The 23,585-nt window shown below is 39.8% G+C and overlaps 1 protein-coding gene across 3 annotated transcripts in view; it reads right to left on the reverse strand.

Moving 5' to 3' along the window:
* PAK5 (p21 (RAC1) activated kinase 5) overlaps positions 1-23,585 on the reverse strand; it is a 273,223-nt gene that overhangs the window by 38,079 nt on the left and 211,559 nt on the right. For all 3 annotated transcript variants that reach the window (XM_045833660.1, XM_045833662.1, XM_045833661.1), the window contains exon 4: positions 6,496-7,281. In XM_045833660.1, the coding sequence (XP_045689616.1) occupies positions 6,496-7,281 (786 nt within the window). The remainder of the gene's footprint in view (positions 1-6,495; positions 7,282-23,585) is intronic.

Consider the following 23,585-nt stretch of genomic DNA (forward strand, 5'->3'; position numbering starts at 1 on the left):
TGCACTACGCCCACCTCAGACTTCTGGTGCAGCTGTCAGATTTCACCAGCATTGCCCTTTCATCACCCATAGGCCCCTACAGGATCTCTGAAAGGTGCTTGGCAGGGATGCTTCACAGGCAAGGAGCTGTACTTTTGTTCCCGGAATCTTGGCTGAGTCTGGCCCTGGCAGTGCCACAAAGAATGGTGAGTCATTAAGTTACTGAGGCAGGAAGGCTGACCGTACTAGTTCAAATGGCTTTTCCTGCCAGGGAAAGCAAACTGCACTGGTTGCTCCAGAACAAAGGTCTGGGGAGTCATGCCACCAGTTCTCTAGCATCCTCCATCTTCACTCAGAATCACCTAATATGCCATCTGTCTGGGGCATCCTGGGCTGCAGCACTGGTCACACTTGCTCTTAACGCTTCCTTTGCAGCCCAGCTTTTACCCACAAATCACAGCCTGGGTAGCACTAAGGAATTTCTCAGAAGACTCTACCCTACAAAGAACAGACAGAATAAAGGGTAATCCGTGTGGAAATTTCACCCATTCCTCACCAGCAAGGTGAGGGCTCCTGCAGTGTGTGTGTGTCTGGGCCCCAAAACCTCACAGCCATCTTTCTGTTCCTTAGTTTTCTTCATTGGAAATGGGAATATTCTGGAACACATGGACTTTGGAGTGAGACAAAACTAATTTTGGATCCTGGCTCAGCCATTTGCTCTCACATCCTTGGGAAGTCCATAAAGATTTGGTCTCTGCATCTAAGCTTCTTACTGGTAAAAGAGATGATCTTGAATTCTTTTAAATTTGTTGTGTGGACTAAATTGGGTAATGTATACAAAATGCTTAGCACAGTGCTAGCATAGAGTAACCTCAGCACCATATCACAACTGCCATCCATCCACATGCCACACACATGGACTGGTGCATATAGACTTCGTGCACTCATGTCATTAGTAACTTATTAACCCTTACCCAACATGACAAGGCAGGGATGCTCTTTATCCTCTTTTTCTAATAAAGAAGTGGAGTCAGAGTAAAGCAGTTTATCCACCCAGATATCAGTGGCAAGCAATATCAGGACTCAAACCCAGGGAGTTTATCTCCAGAATCTACACCCTTCACTGTCAAAAAGTACTTGAGAAACAGTAGCCATATAACAATAGCTCTCAACTGGGGCTGCTTTTGCTTCCTTACCCCACGTGACATTTGGCAGTGTCCAGAGATATTCCAGTTGCTACAAGTGAGGGAGGGGTGCTACTGGCATCTCATGGATAGAGATCAGAGATGCTGCTAAATGTCCTGCAGTGCATTGGACAGGCCCCCGCAACAAAGAATTACTAAGAACAAAATGTCTGTAGCATGAAAGTTGAGAAATCCCGCTACAGAGGTAGGACGATGCAACACAGGGGGACCACACTGCTGCTTATAGGACTTGGCGCCCACAGACACTATTCCTATGCCACTGCGTGATGTGTCCAATGTCTGGTCAAGGGGCTGAGCACAGAGAGCTGGGCTCTGCTCTGCTCTGCTCTGGGCTGACTGACCTGGCTGTTGCTGAGCCTCTCAAAACCCATTTCCTCACCTGGACAGAGAGGGCAAGACAGCCTTTGAGGGGCAAGGCAACACAGTGAGTGTGGAGTGAACTGGCAGAATTTGTGATTTTGTTAGGGCCTTCTCAGGGGTTGGAGCCAGAGCAAGGAATGGATGTACTGAACCAGATGAGACCCTCTAGTCAACAGCTGCCTGGTACCTGGAATGCATCAGAATAAGCAAAACAAATGCATGGTGACAATCTCTCCAGCCGTTTTCCCTCCCTGTGAGGCAGACTTGTCTGCAAATGAGGATGGAAAGTGGTCCCTCCACATCTGGTCATTCTGACAGTTCTGTGGTGTGAATGGTGCTACATGGATTTTGTTTGGCTTTATTTTTTCTTAATTTTTGCTTAAGCCCAAGCAAAAAAAAAATTAAAAGTAGGGAGATGGATGCCATCATCTACAGATTTTGTAACATCCTTGATTCCTGTCAAGTTTGTAGAAAAATTAGGTAGGCTGATAACACTAGAGCAGGGAATTTTTATTTTTTTGGCCAAATGTAAAACTGGTGTCAAACACACTTTCTCTCTCTCTCTCACACACACCCCTAACCATTTTCGCTCTATCTGGAGATGTTCATGAGATTTGTACTTTGTCTTATTATTAGAGATGTGAACATTACCCACAAGCCTCTAGCATTTTCCATGAAACAAGGCCAAATTATGTGAGTCATGATTGTTATTTCTTTCCTCAGCAGGAAATCCAAATGTGGTTGGTAGATTTTTAAGAGTATAGTCCTAAAGACACAGACACCTAAGTCTTTTTAGAGAGATGTTATATTTTTAAACAAGTAAACATTTTAATTACTAACATGGCTCCCACTTCCTACCCTCCCATAAAATGTACTTGTGAATTTCTCACAGGTCTCCTGTGAAACATGGAACAGCTTGCCCCTTTGGAATCCTGATTATAAGAGCTGAAAAACTCTGGGTAGAACTAAATGTTACATCTTTTTTTCTAAGCCACAGTAGTTTCTGGCATTGTTTCTGGGTTTGACAAAACCAGATTTCAGAACAGGTCTGCTCTGACTTATATTGGAAAATCTGCAGGAAGAGGGAGTTGGCAAGGACTGAGCCAATTATCCCCAGCCTCCCTCCTCTCCTCCCTCTTCCCGCTTTCCACCCTTTTCCTACTCCTGCACTTTGCCTAAAGTTCCAGTAGCCATGGGACCTCTCATGTCTACTGGTTTGACTGGCAAATGTAATCGAACACTTGAATATATGCCCATATAATGAGGAAAATCATGGACTTAGGAGAAACACCAGACCTGTATTCGTGTCCTTGTTTTATAACCAACTAACTATGAAATTTTGTGTGCTGTGTGACTTTCTGGACCTCAGTTTCCCTATTGTGAAATGACTGGGCAGGGGATACTCATGGTTATATTAAATTCCAAATGGCTGTAGGTATTAGGCTAATTGGAAAAAACTGAAGTGGGCTGAGCAGGGCATGACCCTTCTAGTGGGGTAGCCTTTACCTGCAGCCAGTTCTATTTCTAATGCTATGTGAAAATGTGGGCCCAGAGATACCAGAGCATCCCATTTTTTCCAAGAGACACCTGAAACCCAGAAGTTGAGATTTCTAGATGAAATATCTTGATGTTTCAAATGTTAGAAATGAGCACTGGGTGGGCCAATCATGTCAATGAGCCAAATATTACTCCACGGCTGAAAGGTTACAGCTTCTGGACAAAGTCTTCTCTGTGACATTGACCTAAAACAGCTCTCTAATACAAGTGTTTGAATATACCATATACACAAAAAATTCATATTTAACCTAAAATAACCAAAGCAATCCTGAGAAAGAAGAATGAAGCTGGAGTTATCATACTTCCTGATTTTGAACTATATTACAAAGTAAGAGTAATCAAAATGGTATAGTTTTGGCATAAAAACTGACTATGTTTTTATGTGGAATTGAACAGAAAACCCAGAAATATGGTCAATTAATTTACAACAAAGAAGTCAAGGATATACAATGGGGAAAGGATAGTCTCTTCAGTAAATAGTGTTGGGAAAACTGGATATTCATGTGTAAACAAATGAAACTGGACCCTTCCTTATATTACAACATATACAAAATCAACTTAAAATAGATTAAAGACTTGAATGTAATACCTGGAATCATAAGCCCATAAAAAAAAACACAGAGGATAAGCTTTCCAACACTGGTCTTGGCAATAACTTTCTAAATTTAGCACTGAAAGAACAGGCAACAAAAGCAAAAATGAACAAGTGGGACTAAATTAAACTAAAAAAACTTCTGCTCAGCAGAGGAAACCATCAACAAAATGGAAAGGCAACCTATGGAATGGGAGAAAATATTTACAACATATACCTGATAGTTATTATCTCGAATATACAAGGAACTCATACACTTAAATAACAACAACAAAATAAAACCCCCATAGAATCCACAAATAATCCAATTTAAAAATGGGCAAAGGATCTCAATAGACCTTCTTCTAGAGAAGACATACAAATAGCCAACAGGTCCATAAAAAGTACTCAACATTACTAAACATGAGGAAAATGTACATCAAAATCACAATGAGATATCACCTTCCAGTTGTAAAGATAGCTATTATCAAATAGGCAAGAGATAATTGCTGTCAGGGAGGTGGAGAAAAAAGAACCCTGTACACTACTGATGGGAATGTAAACTGGTACAACCACTATGGAAAGTAGTATGGAGGTGTTTCAAGACATTAAAAATAAAACTACCATGTGATCCAGCAATCCCACCCCTGGATATATGAGTATATCCAAAGAAAATAGAATCACAATTGGGAAGAGATATCTATACTCCCATGACAATTGCACCATTAACAAGATTCAAGATATGGAAACAAGCTATGTGTCCATGAACAGATGAATGGGATGAATGGGTCAAGAAAATGTGGATCAAATACACACACACATACACACACGTACAATGAAATATGATTCAGCCTTAAAAGAAAGGAAATCCTGCCATTTGCAATCACATGAAAGTACCTGGTGGGCATTACAACAAGTGAAATAAGCCAGACAAAGAATGGCAAATACTGTACGGTATCACTTATATGTGGAATCTTAAAAAAAATAGAACTCATCAAAACAGTGAGTAGAAAAGTGGTTGTCAGGGATTAGAGGGAAGGAGGGAGAAATTGGAAAGGGTACAAACCTTCAGTTATAAGATGTTCTGAAACTTAATGTATAACATGGTGACTATAGTTGATGAAACTGTACTGTAAAATTGAATCTGCTAATAGAGTAGGATTTAAACATTCTCATCCCTCTCCCTGCAAAAATAAACATGTGAAGCAATGGATGTCTTAATTAATTTGGAGGGGAATTCTTTTATAATGTTTACATATATCAAGTAATCATGTTGTAAATTTTACATATCTTACAATTTTTGTCAATTATACCTCAATAAAGCTGAAAAAATCACATTCTTTACTGCTAATAGAGTAACCACTAATGTTCAGAAACCTGAGGGTGTTATAGATTCAGCTATGAAATGTGTTAATTCTCTTATTTCATTCTAGAACCAAAAAAGGATTACTTCAGGTGAATTATATGCACAGGAAATCAAATAAACTATTTCATTCATCACAATACTGCATATGGCTTCATATAGCTTTTGCCTATTGGTCTGTGAGACCTCTTCCCAGCAACTGTCATTGTCAGAGCATACAGAGTAGAGGCAGTCATGATGCTCTGACCAAGGGAGTTCAAATAAGTAACACAGTAAGATGAAAAACATATGCAGTATTTCAATTTTAACTGAAGGTACATATTTCAGGTCTTTGTTTTTGATGTTATGTATTGGGAACTAAAGTGAAAGCTTTTAGTGGCTTAAGGCACTCCCAGTATGTCCTTAAGTGACTTCAACACATTGGGTAGTGTTTATGAGAAATAGTAAGAAAAGAAAAATACTGACTATCTACCATCAATAAAGCAAATGAATGTAGGCAGGCTAGCCTCTCAGACTTTGCTGTGCAGCCCATAAAGCTGCTGGAAAGTGTTTGATACAAATGTACATGATCACACTATTAGAAGTCACATCCCTCTCAACTAGCATGAGACCTCTACGTCATCCACAGCCCATCACCAAATGCCCCATTTTCACTTTGCCATACAGGGGTGATAGCAGAAATATTTCTATGTTACCATGGGAAAATAAACTACTTACTTGCACACTATCCAAGGTATCTTACAAAGTCTATACTTCTAGGTTCAGTAACTTCTCCAACAGTAGTCCCCAAACTTTGGGGTATCATCATCAGTCAGATTTTGAAGCAAATTTATAGCAGCTAGCATTTTAAAAAATGTGGTGTTTTTATTTTTTAAATCAAGGGAGCTGTTACAACAAAACAAAATAGAAGCACACACAAAAATGGGTCCAGCAACCAGGTTCTATCACCCCAAAATTTCATACAAAAAATGATATTTCAAGACAATCGTAAAACAATCATACTTTTAAAATGAAAAATCACCCCTTAAGTAGAATAAAAATAACTTTTAAAAAACTTACCACGTTATCCTGATTTTTTCTCTTTTCAGCACAGCTACATAAACTTTGACAGAATGCAGGAAACTGTATTATTCCACCTAATGATCTACAATCATATACTCCTTAACACAGAAGTTATGACAAATATGATGTACTCATATTGTACTAAGTTCTTTCAAATAAACAAGATTCCTTTGCCTTTTAACTAGAAACCTCATAGGAGAGCCCCAAAAGGACTTTTAATGAGTAAATGTGTCTTGCCCTAAATTTTCTATTTTTGGGGCTTATGAGTGGAAATCAGATGAATTCTCACTCAAAAGGCAACCCAGAACTTTAACTGTATCTAACTGTATAAGAAGGTGGTCCTAGCACCACCTTTGGGGAGGGTCCCATACCCTGAACAAGTAGGCAGTAAACGTTACCTTTGGAATGCACATTGTGGGCTCCGACAAGCGAGGGTAGGTGTAGGAGTTGTATGAATGTCCCTGGGGGTGGGTTTTAAATGCACTTGCTCCGAAGGGCATCATGGGTTCCTGGAGCCCCGAGCCTGACCTGGATCTCTGCCGCATGGCGGGCTGAGGGCTTGTCTGATTCAGGTACGATGACTTTGGCCTCCTGTCGTAGTCATCCAGGCTAGGTCCCCATTCACTTTCACTGTACGCCAGACTCTCCTTGGAGCAGCCACTGGTCCCTGCAGTTCTAGAAGGCGTGAATTGGAACGGGTAATCTAGAGGGGAGCTGCTCGAGGCTCTCTGGTACTCCCACTTGAGGTCACTGTATTCACTTGGTTTGCTCAGTGAGTCCAAGTGTGTGTAATAATCCACAGGAAATCTGGCAATATCGGATTTCAAAGGCTTCATATCAGAATAGTAGGTTTCCCCGTGTTTCATTTTCATTACGTGCCCATTTTGCTTGGCCGCATGGCTGCCTTTATAAAATGGATCCAAATCATCTCCATAGAGACTCTTTTCTCGGTACTTTTCTGTTGTGTAGTCAGCCGTGGTATCGGATTCGCTGGAATACTGGGAGAAGGTGAGGAAGCCGTTTTCTTCCTGGTGGCCTTGACCATGGCTGGAGGCTCCCTGGTCTGGGGTGGGTGGGCTTTCTTTCCTTAGGGAGTTGGAGCGAGTCACGGAGATGTTGTCGAAATCCTCCAGGAGGCCATTTATGGAGGATTCCTTGCAGGGTTTGTTTCCTCTAACGATTGTCTGGGAATAATGAAAGGAACACTGTTGAAGGCAAACATTTCAGGCTTTGGAATTGATGGAGGAATCCCACGCCCACTCCATCCACTTTAAAACTGGGGGACACAGACCCCAGGGACATTTCATAAAAAAAGATTTTATCCCCCCAAAAGAACTGTTGATTGACTTCAGTAGTGAAATTAATACAATATTTACATAATTATCTCAAATTGCAAATTTTTCCTTACCAATTTCAATAGGGAGATCAATTAAACATCAAAAAACCATTTAGAAGACTATTTAAGCTATTATTTACTTATTTGCTGGTTCATAGGAAATACCTCCCCTTTTCCCTCCACTTAAATATTCAGCCCTAACCATCCAACAATAAGCTGATGATGATCATTTTAACAGCCTGTTTGGTTATAAAAGGAGTACGCTTTTACATTCATTACACAGATTATTTGCAAACCAGTAAACACTGTTACTTGAATATTAACATACACAGAAATTATTGCACTTTCTGATTTTTACTCTTTCCTGGGAGACACACGATAATGGAAGTTATCAGATTTTTTAGAAGAAAAAGGAGCTTTCTGAACTATAAATAAGGAGCAGCATGAACATTACTTGTGTGATTTAATTTGTGACCAAATGTGATGTCATTAAGTCTCCAGCTGTAATGCTTGTTATGACCACACTTTCGTGTGTCATCACCACATAGTTGCGGGTGGCTTGGTAACGATGTAGGTGTAACTGAATCTTGGTGACAAATTGCCAGGTTCAGATGTCCCCTTTAATGAACCTGAACAACACTGGAATACCAGAAACAGAAGAAAAGCACAGAGATAGTCAGCAGCACCCTGATGATCACAAGGTTTGCAGCAAAATAGGATGGGGGTGGATAAAAGAACAAAGGACAAAGTGTTGTGACTTTAGAATTCTGGGATTTTAAGAGAAAAATATCTTTGAGCAAGTAACAAGGAGTTCAGAACATCTTGCCCTGGCTGGTGTAGCTCAGTGAATTGAGCATGGGCCTGCGAACCATAGGGTTGCTGGTTTAATTTCCAGTCAGGACAACACATGCCTGGGTTGCGGGCCAGGTCCCAAATGGGGAGCATGCAAGAGGCAACCACACAGTAATATTTCTCTCCCTCTTTTCTTCCTCCTTCCCCTCCTCTAAAAATAAATAAATAAATATTTTTTTAAAACCATCTCAGTTGTACCATAGGAAAAAAAAATTTCAAACTGGAAAAAAGTCAATGTTGTCCTAGGAAATGTTTTCCTAGATCGGTGCTTATAAAACTACCTATAATGAAAGACAAGGTTGGTACTACTGATCTTTTTTCCATCCTTATAGTTTTGCCTTTTTCTGAAATATATGAATGAGATGACACAGTCTGGAGCCTTTTGGTCTGGCTTCTTTCACTTAGCATAACGCATTTAAGGTTCATTCAGGTTGTTCTGTGAATTAATAGCATATTTTTTATGATTCCTTTTTATCACTTAATAGAGTTCTATTATATGATAAGTTGTGATTGCATGTGGGAGGGTATAAATCGATTGACTGATTGACTGATTGCCAAAGTAGGTGATGTTCTGTTGGAGCACCCCCCAGAGAGAATCATAGTGCATATGTATACACTTAGACCTTTTCTCAGAGCAGCAATGTCTGTGCCCACCCCAACAGATGAACGTGGAGAAACAATACCTATAAACAGGAAGGGGTGAGCAGCTCAGGAAGAGGAAGGAATAAGATGGATGTTTTCTAATCCCTTAAATTTGGATGCTAGTAACTCACCCTCAAAAATATCATGGCTATTTGAGCAGCTTCCTATTGCATCTCAGGTGTATTTTACCTGCTTACAACCTCTCTACTTGCTCAGGGTACTCTTCAAAACCTCTTACACATAGGTACTGTTACTCTCTGTGGATTTAAACTCTTGGCCTCCTCTTCAATATTATTTGGATGAATTTTTAAGGGAATAGCATCAGTTTGTTTACAACACAGTATATGAACTACAAGTCTTTTTAGCCAAAATTCTGGATAGAAATTACCCTCTGCACCTTCCTACTCTCTCTTTTTGAACAAAGGCAGATTACTCAAAGGAAATGTTATGAAAAATTCAAGTAGCTTTTGGGTATTTTTAATCCCAGGCATCTGTGTTGACTGGTGTGTTGTAGGAGACCATTCTGTGTGGTGTGGGCCCAGCTCCTACTCGGAGATGCACAGGACCCACACCCACAGATAGGTTCTCCCATGGGGAATCAGGCCTGCAATGTGCCTAGGCCACTTTGAGTTTTGCTCTTGCTAAAAAACTCCCTCACCCTGAATTGAGGACATTTACTGCAAAGGAACTTCCTAAAATCCATGCTAAACTTTCCAAGGATGAGTGTAACCAGTTCAACCACTTTTGCCTTTTCATTTGCTAATATCCCTCTTCTGTGATGTGATTAGCAGCATTGGCACCTTTGTTTTCTGTAAAAGGTAACCACCTAAAGTGAACCTGTGCATAGTAAATGAGGACCATCATGTAATGTGCCTAGAAACCCAATAAAGGCTGGTCACAGCAAGGGCTAAGGCTTTTGCTCCCCTTGAGAAAAAAGCCATGCTGTCCCTTTTCCTATATCGGACTTGGTAGTCCATGTGAATGTCTCATTTCATCCATAATGACACAGACACTGAGGGCTGGTGTTTGCATCAGTGTGCTACATGAGTAATCATTGCAAGGTGTGCTTATGTCTTTAAGTACCTTCTGAATTGTCAGACCTTCTTGGATAACCCCTTAGCAAAATATTATCTATACTTTCTCTGAACTTGACAAATAACAGTTAACTATGTTAGAATTTTTCAAGTTCAATGTTATCTTTGGGTCTATATCCTAGAAAAAACATTTCTCTAAATGCTGTCTGTCTTAATATTTCAGTTAATTTTTCCTGTCTGCCTTCACCCTTCCCATCTCTGAATACATGAAATATTCAGCTCTGGGACCACAGAATAATTTCCAGTATCTTAATGTTGAAAGGAATCTGGAGAGCATCTAGGTCACCTCCTCCTTTTGCTGAACTGACTCAGAGATGACTTTGTCAACTGACATGTCACAGACCTGGAACTGAAACCCAAGTGCTCTTGCACCCAGTCTGGCTTCCTTTCCAAGGTAGTCTTCAGACTCTTGAGCTAAATAAACTAGCACCAGTTAGCAATGCAAAGGTTTGGTGTGTGATAACATAACCCATCAAAAATGGGTCATTAAGGAGTATTTTCTATTACCTACTTTACTCTTAGCAATATGTTTAATTCACAGAGTATGAATAATTCTAGGTTCTGGTCTCAATTTCAGCCACATGTGCTATGTAATTTGTTTTATTTTTTCTTTACTTATTTTCCAATCTTTAAAATAGGTAATTTCACTTGATATTTAGTGACACTCCCCACCCCACAGGAATTGTAGAGACTGATGGCAATAGGGATTGCTAATGCCCTTAATAAACACACTGACTTCAGGTAGACATAAATGAGTAAATGTAAAATAAATTAGAATATTAAATACACCTCATCAATGAAGGCAAGTTGAAACATAAAACTTATAAAGAAAAGATCAAAGAAGATCAAACTAAAAATCATGAAAAGGTTTTAGGAAGAGGAGAATTATCTAGTTCCAGAGGGAAATAATAGAATTGAAGAAAAAGAGAGAGGTAATTACCAGCTTATCACTCACTGAATGACTGAGAAGATAACAGAGATGATCAGACTGTGTTCAGATGTCACCATCCTTGGGGCTATGAGGGTAACTGTGATTATGGAGAGAGAGTTCCCTGCTCATATCAAATTAGCATTTGAATCACTTGTCCTTGGGAATTTATATCAAGAAAATCTGTTTGCTCATCCTCAAGAAGTTAATAAATGGCTATGATGGGGGTTGGACTATTAGTCTTAGAAATTCACCACCAGGACACAGATATTGAGAAGGGGAAAAAATCTCTTCTTATGTGATTCCTTTGAGATCAGAGCATTATTGAATACTTCCTTTGAAACTGCTGGATCCTTTAAATCTCCCTATTTTCCCACTAAAACCTTCCAATTTCCTTAGTAAGTTGAATGAGCACACTTGAAACTACTTCATTTCTGGGAATGCTAAAAAACAAGAGAGAGATTTAGATGTCAAAAAGAGGCATCTATCTATTTATCTATCCATCCATCCATTCATCTGATAATATCCACAGACAGCTATAATAGACACCTACAATATCTATATGTCTATATCCATACAATCTGTGAATACTTTTTAAATGACTAAACAATAACATAATTGAGGTCTGTCATTAATTGTGCAATAAATGTTTTACACTCGGAAAACTGAAAACCAAACAATTATAAACAGCTATTTTGTAATTTTTGGCCCCCAAGTACATTTATTCAAGTTTCTGAGATTAGTAGGTTGCTGCGTCAACATACACACTAATCAGTAGCCTCAGAGGTGGGGAGCCTGTTCTGCACTCTTTTCACTGCATATCCAGAGGACTATGTTCAGTTCACAGGCAAAATCATCGTGGTACACACAATAAATAGAATTCTCTGTATTTGTTAATGTGGAAGTAGAAATATTAGCATTGCTATGTGTTAAATGTTACTTAGAAGAAAAAAATAGACTATCCACTGAGTAAAAAATATTCTTATAAAACAGTGTAATATTGGTTATTTTTTTTTAATTTTAGGCTCACAACAATATGATATTAGGCAAGTTGTTTAATGTTTCAAAGACTTGATCTTTTAATCCCAAAAATGTTGATAATAAATCCCTATCTCATAGAGTTAATTTGATGATTCAATAAAATAATTTGTGTGAAAATTAGTTACTATTCTTGGCATACAGTAAGTACTAATAAATGATAGTTATTTAACAATATTATGGGTAAAATTTACTTTTAAATTAGGCTGATAATAATTTAGGTTAAAAAAAGAAGCTGCAAACACAAATAGAGAAATAAATCTCAGCTTCATATGTTAAAGTGAAAGAATAATTGATGTAGAGACTTTAAAAAATGACTATTAGTAACTTTAAATACAAATGTCTAGAATTTAAACAGATGCACTGCAAATTAATTACAACTATCATATATTCATACTACTCATTAGATCTAAAAATGTAATACTTTCAAATCATGATCAACATTCTATTGTTATCTTTTTAAAACTGTCATGTTTGAGTTGTAAAAATTAACAAAGTTAGGCTTTTGATATTTATTTATTCAAAAGATTTAATTTATTTATTTTTAGAAAGAGGGAAAGGGAGGGAGAAAGAGAGGAAGAGAAACATCAATGTGTGGTTGCCTCTTGTGTGCCCCCTACTGGGAACCTGGCCTGCAACCAAGGCATGTGCCCTGACTGGGAATTGAACAGGTGACCCTTTAGTTCACAGGCCAGCACTCAATCCAGTGAGCCACACCAGCCAGGACGACTCTCAATATTTAAACTGAAATACATGAAGTCTGTCCAGAAAAAGTACAGTCATTGTTAATATGAGAATGGTTTGCATGACATTGACATAACCTGGCAGCCAAGGACAGTGGACTGCTGTATGCATGCATGAACAACGACAACTTCACTGTACTAGTCAGTGAGAATGGTAGATCCCATTGAGTGAGCATGTGTATTGTGTGGCCATCACATTCAAAATGACTGAGCAAGTAGAGCAATGAATCTCCATCAAATTTTGCATTGAGCTTGAACATTCCTCGATGGAAACTATTCATATAATTTAGAAGGCCACAGCTATGGGCAGCTGGTAATTGGCAGCTTCATCATAACAATGTGCCAGCTTGAGCATCACATCTCATGCAGAGATATTTTGGTGAAACATCAAATCACCCAGGTGACTCAGCCCCCCTACAGCCCAGATTTGGCACCCTGCAACTTCTGGCTTTTCCCACAACTAAAATCACCTTTGAAAGGGAAAAGACTTCAGATCATTGATGAGATTCAGGAAAATATGATAGGGCAGCTGATAGTGATTGGGAGAACTGTGTGAGGTCCCAAAGGGCCTACTTTGAAGGGGACTGAGGCATCATTGTCCTATGTACAATGTTTCTTGTATCTTGTATCTTCTTCAATAAATGTCTCTATTTTTGATATGACATGGCTGGACACCTTCTGGACAGACTTTGTATGTATGGAAAATAAAGGTTAATAGAAATATAGTAAATTATTGAAAGCAATCATCTCTAAGTAAGGAGATTAAAGGTGACTTATATTTTGAGAGTTACTTTGCAAACTTGAGTGTGCAAACAAATCACTTGGATTCTGTTAATGGGAGATTCTAATTCAATAGGTCTGAGGAGCGGCCTGAGATTCTGGATCTCAAACAAGCCCTCAGGCAATGAGGCTGCTGGTCTGCTCTTCACTGTGTACTCAACAGGTCACTGAAGAGCACATTTCTATTTTTTCCTGTGAAATTTATATCAAGAAAATCTGTTTGTTCATCTTCAGAAAATTTCTAAATGGCTATGATGGGGGATGGGCTGTTAGTCTTAGAAATTCACTACCAGAACACAGATATTGTATTTTCCATATTTTCTACAATCAGGGTTACTTTCATAATAAAACATTAGACTAAGGTACAATTTTTCAGTATTGTAGGATTTTGTATTTTATATGAAGAGAGAGTATAGTGTTAAATATATATGTTTTATATATGCATATATAGTGTTAAATGTATAAATACACATTATGTTTAAATTATATAATGTTATAGTTGGCTGTTGGAATCTACACTGTTCAATATTTTTCCATTCCCTATGAAGGTATAATATTTATTTTGTTTAAGCAAAATGAAGACTGGAACAGATTTCACCATTTTAATACACCTGCTCTATATCATCATGGTATTATTATGAAGCCCTGAGCCTCTAATAAAACCTGAGGACCAGAGAAGTGAAGGTCTGGTTGCAGACATTTAAAAAGAAAATATTTTTCCACAGTAAAAAGAAACAAACAAACAAAACTCAAAGAAACCAAAGCATAGCGTACCCAAGGCATGGTTTTTCTTGAATCTCCTTTTCAGCATTTGAAAATGTTTACTGCTTGTATAAATGTATCACCCTTAAGAAAGCATATGTCATTCTCACAATGAAAACAATTACATCAGTGTTAAAAAGAAGGGACTTGCATAATATAAATATTTATTACAAATAAATTGTTGACATGCCCTACCCCTGAATTTTTAAAAAGAAGAGTATACAGCCTTGTTTAATCAGGAAGACCAGTTAAAGTAGAATCAAAGCAATATTTATTTCTCTGACACGGGCTTCACTTCAAGGAATCATAAGCGGCAGGCCGGTATTAACACAATCTAAACATGCAGAATTTTACAACACGGTTTAACCAGGCTTAAAAATGTTAAGGCCACTATTTATTACTGTCGGTATTTGATGCTTATTAAAGTAAGATTGTGCAGTTTTATAGAGATCAATAACACAATAAGGGCAAGAGTATCAGTGAAATTCATGCTGCAGAACAGCCAGGCATTAAAAAAAATCAATGTAACCCAATCTATTTGAGTTTGAAGCCATGGTTCTCATTGTCTTTCCATTGTGCAGGAACCAGCTCAGCGCTGCTCTGGCTCCTGGTGACAGCGGCCATATTTCATGGTGCTCCGTCCTCAGGCTGTCGGCTGGTGATAAGCTATAATGGATCTGTCGCTAAGAACAGCTGTCTCCCCTTGTTCCCAGGAAGAGATGAAAAAGTGCCTCTGCTCTCACAGACTGTATTAACCTTGACAATAATGAAGTGTGTAATTAACGGCTTTGCCCTAATAAGACCTCACATATCTTTTTCAAAAACATTGTCTTCCATCCTCCTCAAGAATGTGTTTCATTTTGTCTTTCTGGGTAAACACTTTCCAGGAGGTCAATAAGCTAAATAGTCCCATGACTGGAAAGCAAACCAGGACTCTCTCAGAAAGTATCCACTTTTAAGCAATTTATCTAAATTCTTGCCCTGTTTGCAGGGAACCAACTCTCTTGTTTTTATGAAACAATGTGGCTAGAAACAGCTGGGTACATAATCACAGCAAACCAACAGAACAGATATACTTGCATCCTTATGGGAAGAAAGACTAATTTGCTGTTGACTTTCCTAACACCGAAGATCTTCTATTTTCTTTCAGTTTTCTACATACACCTTTTCTTTTTTCTTGGTAACCATAGTGGGTGGGGCTAATTGGGTAATTGAGAATCACATATTCCAGGAAACTATGAGAATTAGGGCAGGATATCTCCGAGTGAAGACAGTGGTGAGGGTCTCTCACCATAAGACCCTTTAAAATAAATTACATAATAATCTTAATTATGTGGAATCCAAAAAACCAATTTCTTTCCTAACTGAAAATATTCTGTTCTGCACAAATTACAAGCAAGTAGAATGTATTTAAGAAAGGCTTTGTAGCCCTGACTGGGTGGCTCATTTGGCTAGAGCATTGTCCCACACACCAAATGGCTGCAGGATCTATCCCAGTCGGGAAGCATACAGGAGGCAACCCATCAATGTTTCTCTCTCTCTCCCTCCTTCCCACTCTCTAAAATCAATGAGCATATCTCCAGTGAAGAATAAAAAAAAAGGTTTTCTAAATTTTGTAGAAATCATTTCCTCATTAAGTTAATTGGGAAATGTTCTATTGCTTGTTATTTTCTCTGCCCTTAAAGCACAGAGAATTCAAAACATTTAGTGACCAGTTCCATACACGGACAATCTCTGGCAGTGACTTTCTATTTATTTATTGTTAACTGGGTGCAGCAAATGTGAACAGCTTATATCCCTGGTTCTTGCTGCTTGAAATGTGACGTAGTCAGGCTGAAGTCAGCTCGAGTAGTTTGACCAGTGTTTTTTGTTTGTGTTTAAAGTCAATTTGATACTATGAGTGCTATAATTGGGGACTGATCTATTATTTGCTTGCTCTTTTCTGGTCCAGTGTCTAGGGAACAATGAAGTCTGTGGAAGCATCTCTGTTCATTAATTGATTCATTTAGTCAAACAAAAAGTCGTTTCTAAGTGCAGGGAGCTCTGAAATAAATGAGACAGGAGTCCACAATATATTTCTTAACTTGTAGCAGATATAAGCACTTAATACTATTCTTTAAGCTTTCCATGTGCTATACTCATTGTCTTAGCCTGGGTTCCTCAAAAGCAGAGCTGAGACAAAGACCTGCATGTGAGCAGTTTATTTTGAAAAGGGAGATCCAGGCACAGTGAGGAGGGTGAAGCAGGAAGGAGAGAAGCCTGTTCAAGGGTGGGTTATCAAGCTGGTTACCTGTGGACAACCAGGGATCAGTTCTTGTGAAGAGCTGTGAAGACTGAGTCTCAACTGAGCATTCAAGGTAATGAAGATGGATATATTCACACACCTGCTCCCATCTCCTGCTTCAGAATAGCTGAGGGGACTCCCACATGTATCCCGGAAGGTGGCAGCAAAGAAACTGCCCTGTCCAAAAGCAGAGGTAAGTGGTATGACTGAGGTGAGTCACAGTTGCCCCAGTGATGGAGGGAGCGAAAAAGACTGGCCTAAAAAATGTGAGATGGGACATGTGAGGTGACCAGTACACCTTTTCTAGACATGTGATATATTTCGCAATAAAGAAAATGAAGTACAGCAGGGCACCTTCTCTTCCTCCGTTGGACACAGATATCAGTACTCTTAATCAGTGTGGCAGATATGCTAGGTGACCATCAAATGGGTGTGCTCCCCTCCTCCACAGTGTAAACATGTTGCTAAAAAGCTGTCAGCCAGAAGCCACATTTCCTAGCACTCTTTGCATCTAGATGGACCAAGAGATCAATTCTCACCCATGGAATATGAGCAGGATGCGATATGGCTCCCTTCCAGAACAAAGTTACGAAGGAGCCCCTTTCCTTCTCTCCATTCTCCCATCTGCCAGCTGGATGGATGAGATCTAGCAGGATACTCTTAATGCCAGGGGGTGCCAGAGCCATGGGATGGGATCTGCATTGCTGAATGACCATGTGGAATGCCAAGCTCTGGTCAAGAAAATCCATGTTGGATATTAAGTGATTGAGAAGTAAACTCCTATTTTGTTGAGCTTATTTACTGAGATATAAGAGTTAACATGTTATAGCAGCTAGAATTACCTTAGCTACTATATAATAATCATTACAGTGAGTCCAGAATTAGAAAGCAGACCAGGAATAAAAGAGAGTAAGCCAAGACAGATTTTATCTTGGTATCCCAGTCAAGTGGGCCCTGGCTGATTCTCTATAACTAGCACTGGCCATGGGGCCCAGGGAATCCACACGGGCTCCAGGGACACCAATAGAGCACTTTGAGTTATGAACCACACATGCACTGATAATGTGCCACAGAGAAAAGTGATATTGAGCACCTAAGCCTGAGACAGAGCACTGAGAGTTGTGAATAGAGCTGCTTATCTCAGCTTGATTTTAGGGCATCAATAAGAGTTGACCATGTATGAACAAATGTTTTATTCTTCCACATTCCAGGATGAGATACAAACTCATGCAAGGGAGTGAAGGAAGGCAATTCATTAAAATGCACCACATAGGGGCCAATCCTGTAGTTTGATATTAGTCTCTGTGATAGATTGCTTGCAAAATGGACACAATTATCCCCCTCCCCATGCAATGTGAGGTTCTCATATTGGAAGGCAGTGAAACCTATGTTCCCGCCCTTAAACCTGGGGTGGCCATATGGTTTGCATAGACACAAGAAGGTGGCAGAAGTAACATTATACCATTTTTAGTATGGACTGCAAGAAGCCTTGCTGGCTGCCACCTTCTCTGTCCCCTGCCTCTCCCAGATCAACAAGCTTGAGTTGACTGGCTGCAGGATCTGAGGTGAGCCATGGCTGCTGAAACTATCCTAGAGCAGCAGCCCCATTTCCTCTATGTACCCCTTTCCTCCACACCGGCTAGAGCAGGGAAATGCAGAGAGAAGGAGACATAAAACTAGAACCTGAGACTATTCGTACCAGGGCAGGTAAACCTGCCAGAGTGGGAAAGGCTTGCATGCCTCTGGGTGGGGATTAGATGTCCTTGAGATGGTAGAGAAAGAGACACTATATGAATGGAAACTCACCAGAGATGAATCCTGGGGTTCAGGCTCCTCCTGAATAGTGCTGATCATTAAACCATCTGCTTTCACCCATAAAAGATGAGTCAGCATGAAATATTGGCAGGGGTATGGCCAAGTCTTCTCTTTGAGTTGGTTTTAGATTTTCTATGGCTAAAATAATTTTAAATTGGCATAACCTTACGGTTAGAATTTTGGTTCTATTTATAGTGTATATAAATGGGCACTTTAGTAATTATGCAAAGTTTCCTATCATCACTTAAAATTTCTCAATTAAGCCATTAAATATTAGGGTGCTTTAGCAAATTTTAGTTGTTTTTGAGGTAAGGTGTTGGGAACCGCCCTGACTGGTATTAGAAGCTGAAACCCCCGCCTAGCTAAGGCTAAGGGAACGCCCTTGGAACCGTGAGCCAGCAAGGAGACAAAAGCTTATCTTCCTGGCAGAAATGCTGTTTCTGCTGCCGAACCCCAAAAAGCTTGGTCGGTTAGCCAAAGACGGGTAAGATTCCCCACGGGGGGAACAACCCAAGCCAGGCACGATCACTTTGGGAGGCCCCCCAAAAGAAGGACTTGGGGGGCTGCAGCAAAAGGGGGTGATGGGCCCTCACTCCTCGGCTTTGACAAAGTCTGAGTTCTCAGCGTCCGGAAGAAAATCTCCTTATCTCTCGGTGGCCTTAGTTCCTGCGCTCCACCTAAGCCTGAAACAATGACGGGGAAGTACAGCTCGGTACTGGGAAGTGCGGATTTCCCGGGGTGATCAGGCCTAAGAAAGAACATGTAAATTACTGTGAAACCTTCTTTGTTCAAGAATGCTCTCAGTTGAATGAGGAGGGTCTTAGGAGGAAGTTATTTTGTTCCTCAGCCTTACAGCTCTTTGACCCCAACTCAATAGACCGGCAGAGTTCTTTGTTTTCTGTAGTTTCTTACTTCCCCCTAATGAGTACTGTACTTTACCTGAATTATTATGCAAAATGAGCCTAATAAAAGCAGGTATGGACGGTAAATCAGCGCGCTCCCTCACTAGAAGGGGTGGCCATTTCGTCCCTACTTCCCCACAGAAACTAGTTTGTCTCTGTGCATGTGTGTTTTTTCTCGTGTATTGTCGAGCCATCCACAGCGTTCCGTGGTCACTGCTGGCCGGTGACCCACGCGCAACAGTAAGGCATCTGTTCTTTTCATCTCTAAGGTTTTTTACTCCATCTCTTAAAAGTCTTTAAAAATTGAGATGTTTTAATATATTAAGAACCTTTTAAATGTTGCTACAGAGAAACATAAAATTAAATCTGTGGTTAACATTATGTTTCTGTCCAACAGCATTGGTCCAGAGTGAGGTCGGCAAACGATGGCCTGCGGATCAGAGCCAGCTTTTGTAAGTCAGGTTTTGTTGGTGCACAGCCACATCCGTTTGTTTATGCAGACTGGACAGCCGCATCTGCACCATGGTTAGCAAGGCTGAAGAGTGGAGACAGAGGCCACATGGCCCCAAAGTGTGAAATATTTTCTATCAGGACCTTTACAGAAAACTTCACTGGCTCTTGACCTATTGTGTCACCAACTGTACAGGTTCCATTTTCAGAAGAAGGGAGTGTTCTTGCGTTTGATTCATGGGCTGTGCTGAAAAAGAAGCAAGCCTCTCAGTAAGTTGGGTGTGTGATTTAGGTAGGGTGTGGCCACTAGGCTACAAAGGACCACTGAGTTCATTTACAATCCATGGTTCTGTGGCAGGAGGGGACGTTAAACACAGGTCTTCCCTCTCCTGCAACAATCTGATGTACAGACCAAGTCGATCTACGAGACTAAGAAACCAAATCCTATTCTCAAGGAAATTTTCAAGCAACATCAGAGAAGCAAGTTCTTGGAGGTTACTAGGTGGTGAGCTCACCTTAGGCATCATGTATGTAGTGGTGATAAACAGTTGTATACCTGCATCCCCTACTAAGGATCTGAGGTTTAAATAATGTGTAAGATAAATAAAATGACGGCCATCCTCCCATGAACTGGTTTAAAAGAGCCTTTAGTCACTACCATTGACCTAAACATGCCCCATGTACCATGACAACTAGAAGTGTTTTTCCCATATTTGATGCTCACAACAAGACTCTGAGATGGCATTATTGACTTCCTCTGTAGAGGGAAATGAGGCTCAGAGAGGCCAAGTAACTTATCCAATGTCACTCAACTGGTAGGGAAAAATTTGAAAGCAAGTCTCACTCTTACCTATTATGAATACTGCCTCTCTCTCTGTATGAAAACCACAGCATCCTCACATTTAACATCCAAGGGTTTGGAAAAGACAGCAAAAGCATAAAAGAGTAAGCCCCACCTACTTTGTGATACAATGACAGCAATATAAGCATTCACCATGGCAAGGTGGTAAAAAATATTTCCAGGCCTGACCAGTGTGGCTCAGTTGGTTGGATGTTGTCCCATGAACCAAAAGGTCACTTATTCAATTCCAAGGTAGGGCACATGCCTGGGTTGTGGGTTCAGTCTCCAGCCGGGGCACTAGAAGAGGCAACCGATTGATGTTGGTCTCTTGCATTGACATTTTTCTTTCTTTCTCCCTCTTCTCCTCCCTCTCTAAGAATATAAATAAATAAAAACTTTAAAAAATATTTCCAAAAGCAAAATTTTCTTAAGAAATGATGTTTAAAACTCAGGATAATAGGAACTATGGTAAAAGAAGTTGATTTTTCTTTGGAACAACTAGCCTTTACAATAATTTCAAAATTATGCCACTATAACAAAAGAAACAGTCTTGTTACATTGCATTTGCTGGTGTTTCTGACATTTAAAAATTTAGTAACAAAATGTGTAGTCTACACATCAATTGCCAGCTCTGCCTATAAAAACTGAATACATGATTCTTGAAATATTGGTAATATGCAATGTTAAATGTCAAAATCATTTGCTTTCTTTTGTAGACTATGTAAAAAAGCACAAGGCACATTTATTTTAAATTCCATCAACAAGATTTTACCTTTAAGCATCAAAGACTTAAATTTCTGTTGTTTTGTTTTCAACCTGACATTTAAACGACCTTAACAAACATGAAAATGATCTCTTTGAGGCATAATAAATGTTAAGAAATTGTTAATCTAGAAGTAAAATTACTAGGCAGTTACATAGCATTTTAAAATATGGGGTTGGTACTGTAATTATGTACTTAATATCTCAGAAATGGACTGGTCTCAGAGGTCCAGAACCATTCGTGCCCCTGTGGGAGAAAAGGGCAGAGAAGAGCTGGGCCCTGCATCTTCCAGATGTTTCAGAACTACGGAACTTCAAAGCCATTAAACATTAGGGTCTGCTCTCCCAAACATTCTTAGCTATTAGTTATCCATTTCACTTTAGTGATAGAAGGTAGGATAGTGATTAACTCCAGGGCAAGGGTGTTCATTGGGAAGAGGCAGAAGGGAACTTTCTGTGTGATGAAAATGTTCTATATCTGGATCAGGGTGGCAGTCACACAAATATACACATGTAAAAATTCAACAAGCTGTATGTTTATGATTTGTCTTTTATTATATAAATTATTCTTCTGTTAAAATACATTGGAGCAACGCCAAACCCAGTGATTGCTTTTCCAGTGACTATGTAGCACCTGAAGGCAGTTTTGGCAAAGGTGGGACACCAGGCATATTGGAGAATGAGCTCTTGCTGGGTGTTTGCCACAAATGGATGACAGCAGGTAGGTACTGATGAGGGCTAGAATGTGGGTGAACCATGGAGTTTAAGTTGGAAGATCATTAGTAAAGGAGGGGGCTGATGGGAAAGGATAATGCATCAGGGTTGGAAGACTGAAGGTCCAAGGAGGGGGGAGGAGGAAGAGCAGGTGTTGGGGGTTGTGGCCATGGGTGGGTACAGGGTTGGACAGGAGGCAAAACCAGTCTAAGATAAAGGACTGTACATTGAAGAGTCTAGTAACTTAGCAAATGACAGAAATGATGCTGTTAAGCATTGGGAGGGTCCTTTCATCCTCAATTTCTTCCCACCAGTGGGGCCAGGTGCCTCTCTAGGTACTAACTCGGCTTGCCCAGAGAAATCGGCAAGTCTGTGGTGCTTTCCTCCTACAGCAGAGATGCTAACTCTTCAACATTCCTTTGGTTTATATAAGCTATTCTGTTTATATATACAGAATAAAATCATGTGGTTTTTTTTCTTTTGCAAAATGAGACTCATTTTCCCCAAGGATGGATGGGTCTTTCTTTTTCTTTCTTCTTCCCCCCATCTGTCCCTCCCTCAATAAGATTTGTTCACATTTAAAGTGTTTTATCTTTCTGAAACCCAGTTAAAGGTTTAAAGAATACACCTTGAGGTTTTCTGATAGCTCTTAGGATAGACCAAGATAGCAAGAGGTGCAGCTCTGGCTGCAGTGGCCCTCAGTCATTGCAGTGCATTGGAATCACCAGGCAGCTTATGAACATTCCTGAAGTCAAAGCCTCTCCCCAGAGCAATTTCAGTGTGAGTGGCTGTCCCAGGTGTAATTTCTAAAGCTCCCAAGTGAGTCCAGTGTGCAGCCAAGGGTGGGAACCACGTTGCTAGTACACCTTCTCCCCCCACTCAAAGTACGGTCCCCAGGCCAGCAGCATCAGTCTCACCTGGAAGCCTGTTAGGTATAAGAATCTCAGCTCAACTACTGAATCAGGTTTTGCATTTTAACAAACTTCCAAGTGATTCGGGTGTACAGTGCTGGTAGACCATTTGCCTGAGGTCCCCTTTTCATGGAGATTTTGAAAATCAGTTAACTCTCACTGTGGCATACATGGTATATACAGGGGTGGGCAAAAGTAGGTTTACGGTTGTGAGTTTGCAGAACAGAGTTTCTCCTTGTACAATTATTTATTAATTATTGTATTATGCATTTGTATTATACTGTAAACCTACTTTTGCTTACTCTTGTATATACTTATAATATCATTTGTATATTTACATATACACACATATAGATGTATTATCAAGGAAAAAATATTCCCTACTGAGAACGTCCAACCCGTGGGCTGTGGGCTACATGTGGCCCAGGATGGCTATGAATGTGGCCCAACACAAATCATAAATTTACTTAAAACTTTATTTTTGCTCATCAGTTTTCATTAGTGTTTGTGTGTTTATTTATTTTTTTTGGGGGGGTGAGACACAAACCCCCTTTCTTTTTTATTTTTTTTTTTTAGTTTTATTTAATTTTATAGAGAAGGGAAGGAAAGGAGAGGGAGAGAAACATCAATGTGT

This window comes from Phyllostomus hastatus, unplaced genomic scaffold, assembly GCF_019186645.2.
Source record: "Phyllostomus hastatus isolate PE091 unplaced genomic scaffold, TTU_PhHast_1.1 phas_contig_17, whole genome shotgun sequence".
Lineage (NCBI taxonomy): Eukaryota > Metazoa > Chordata > Mammalia > Chiroptera > Phyllostomidae > Phyllostomus > Phyllostomus hastatus.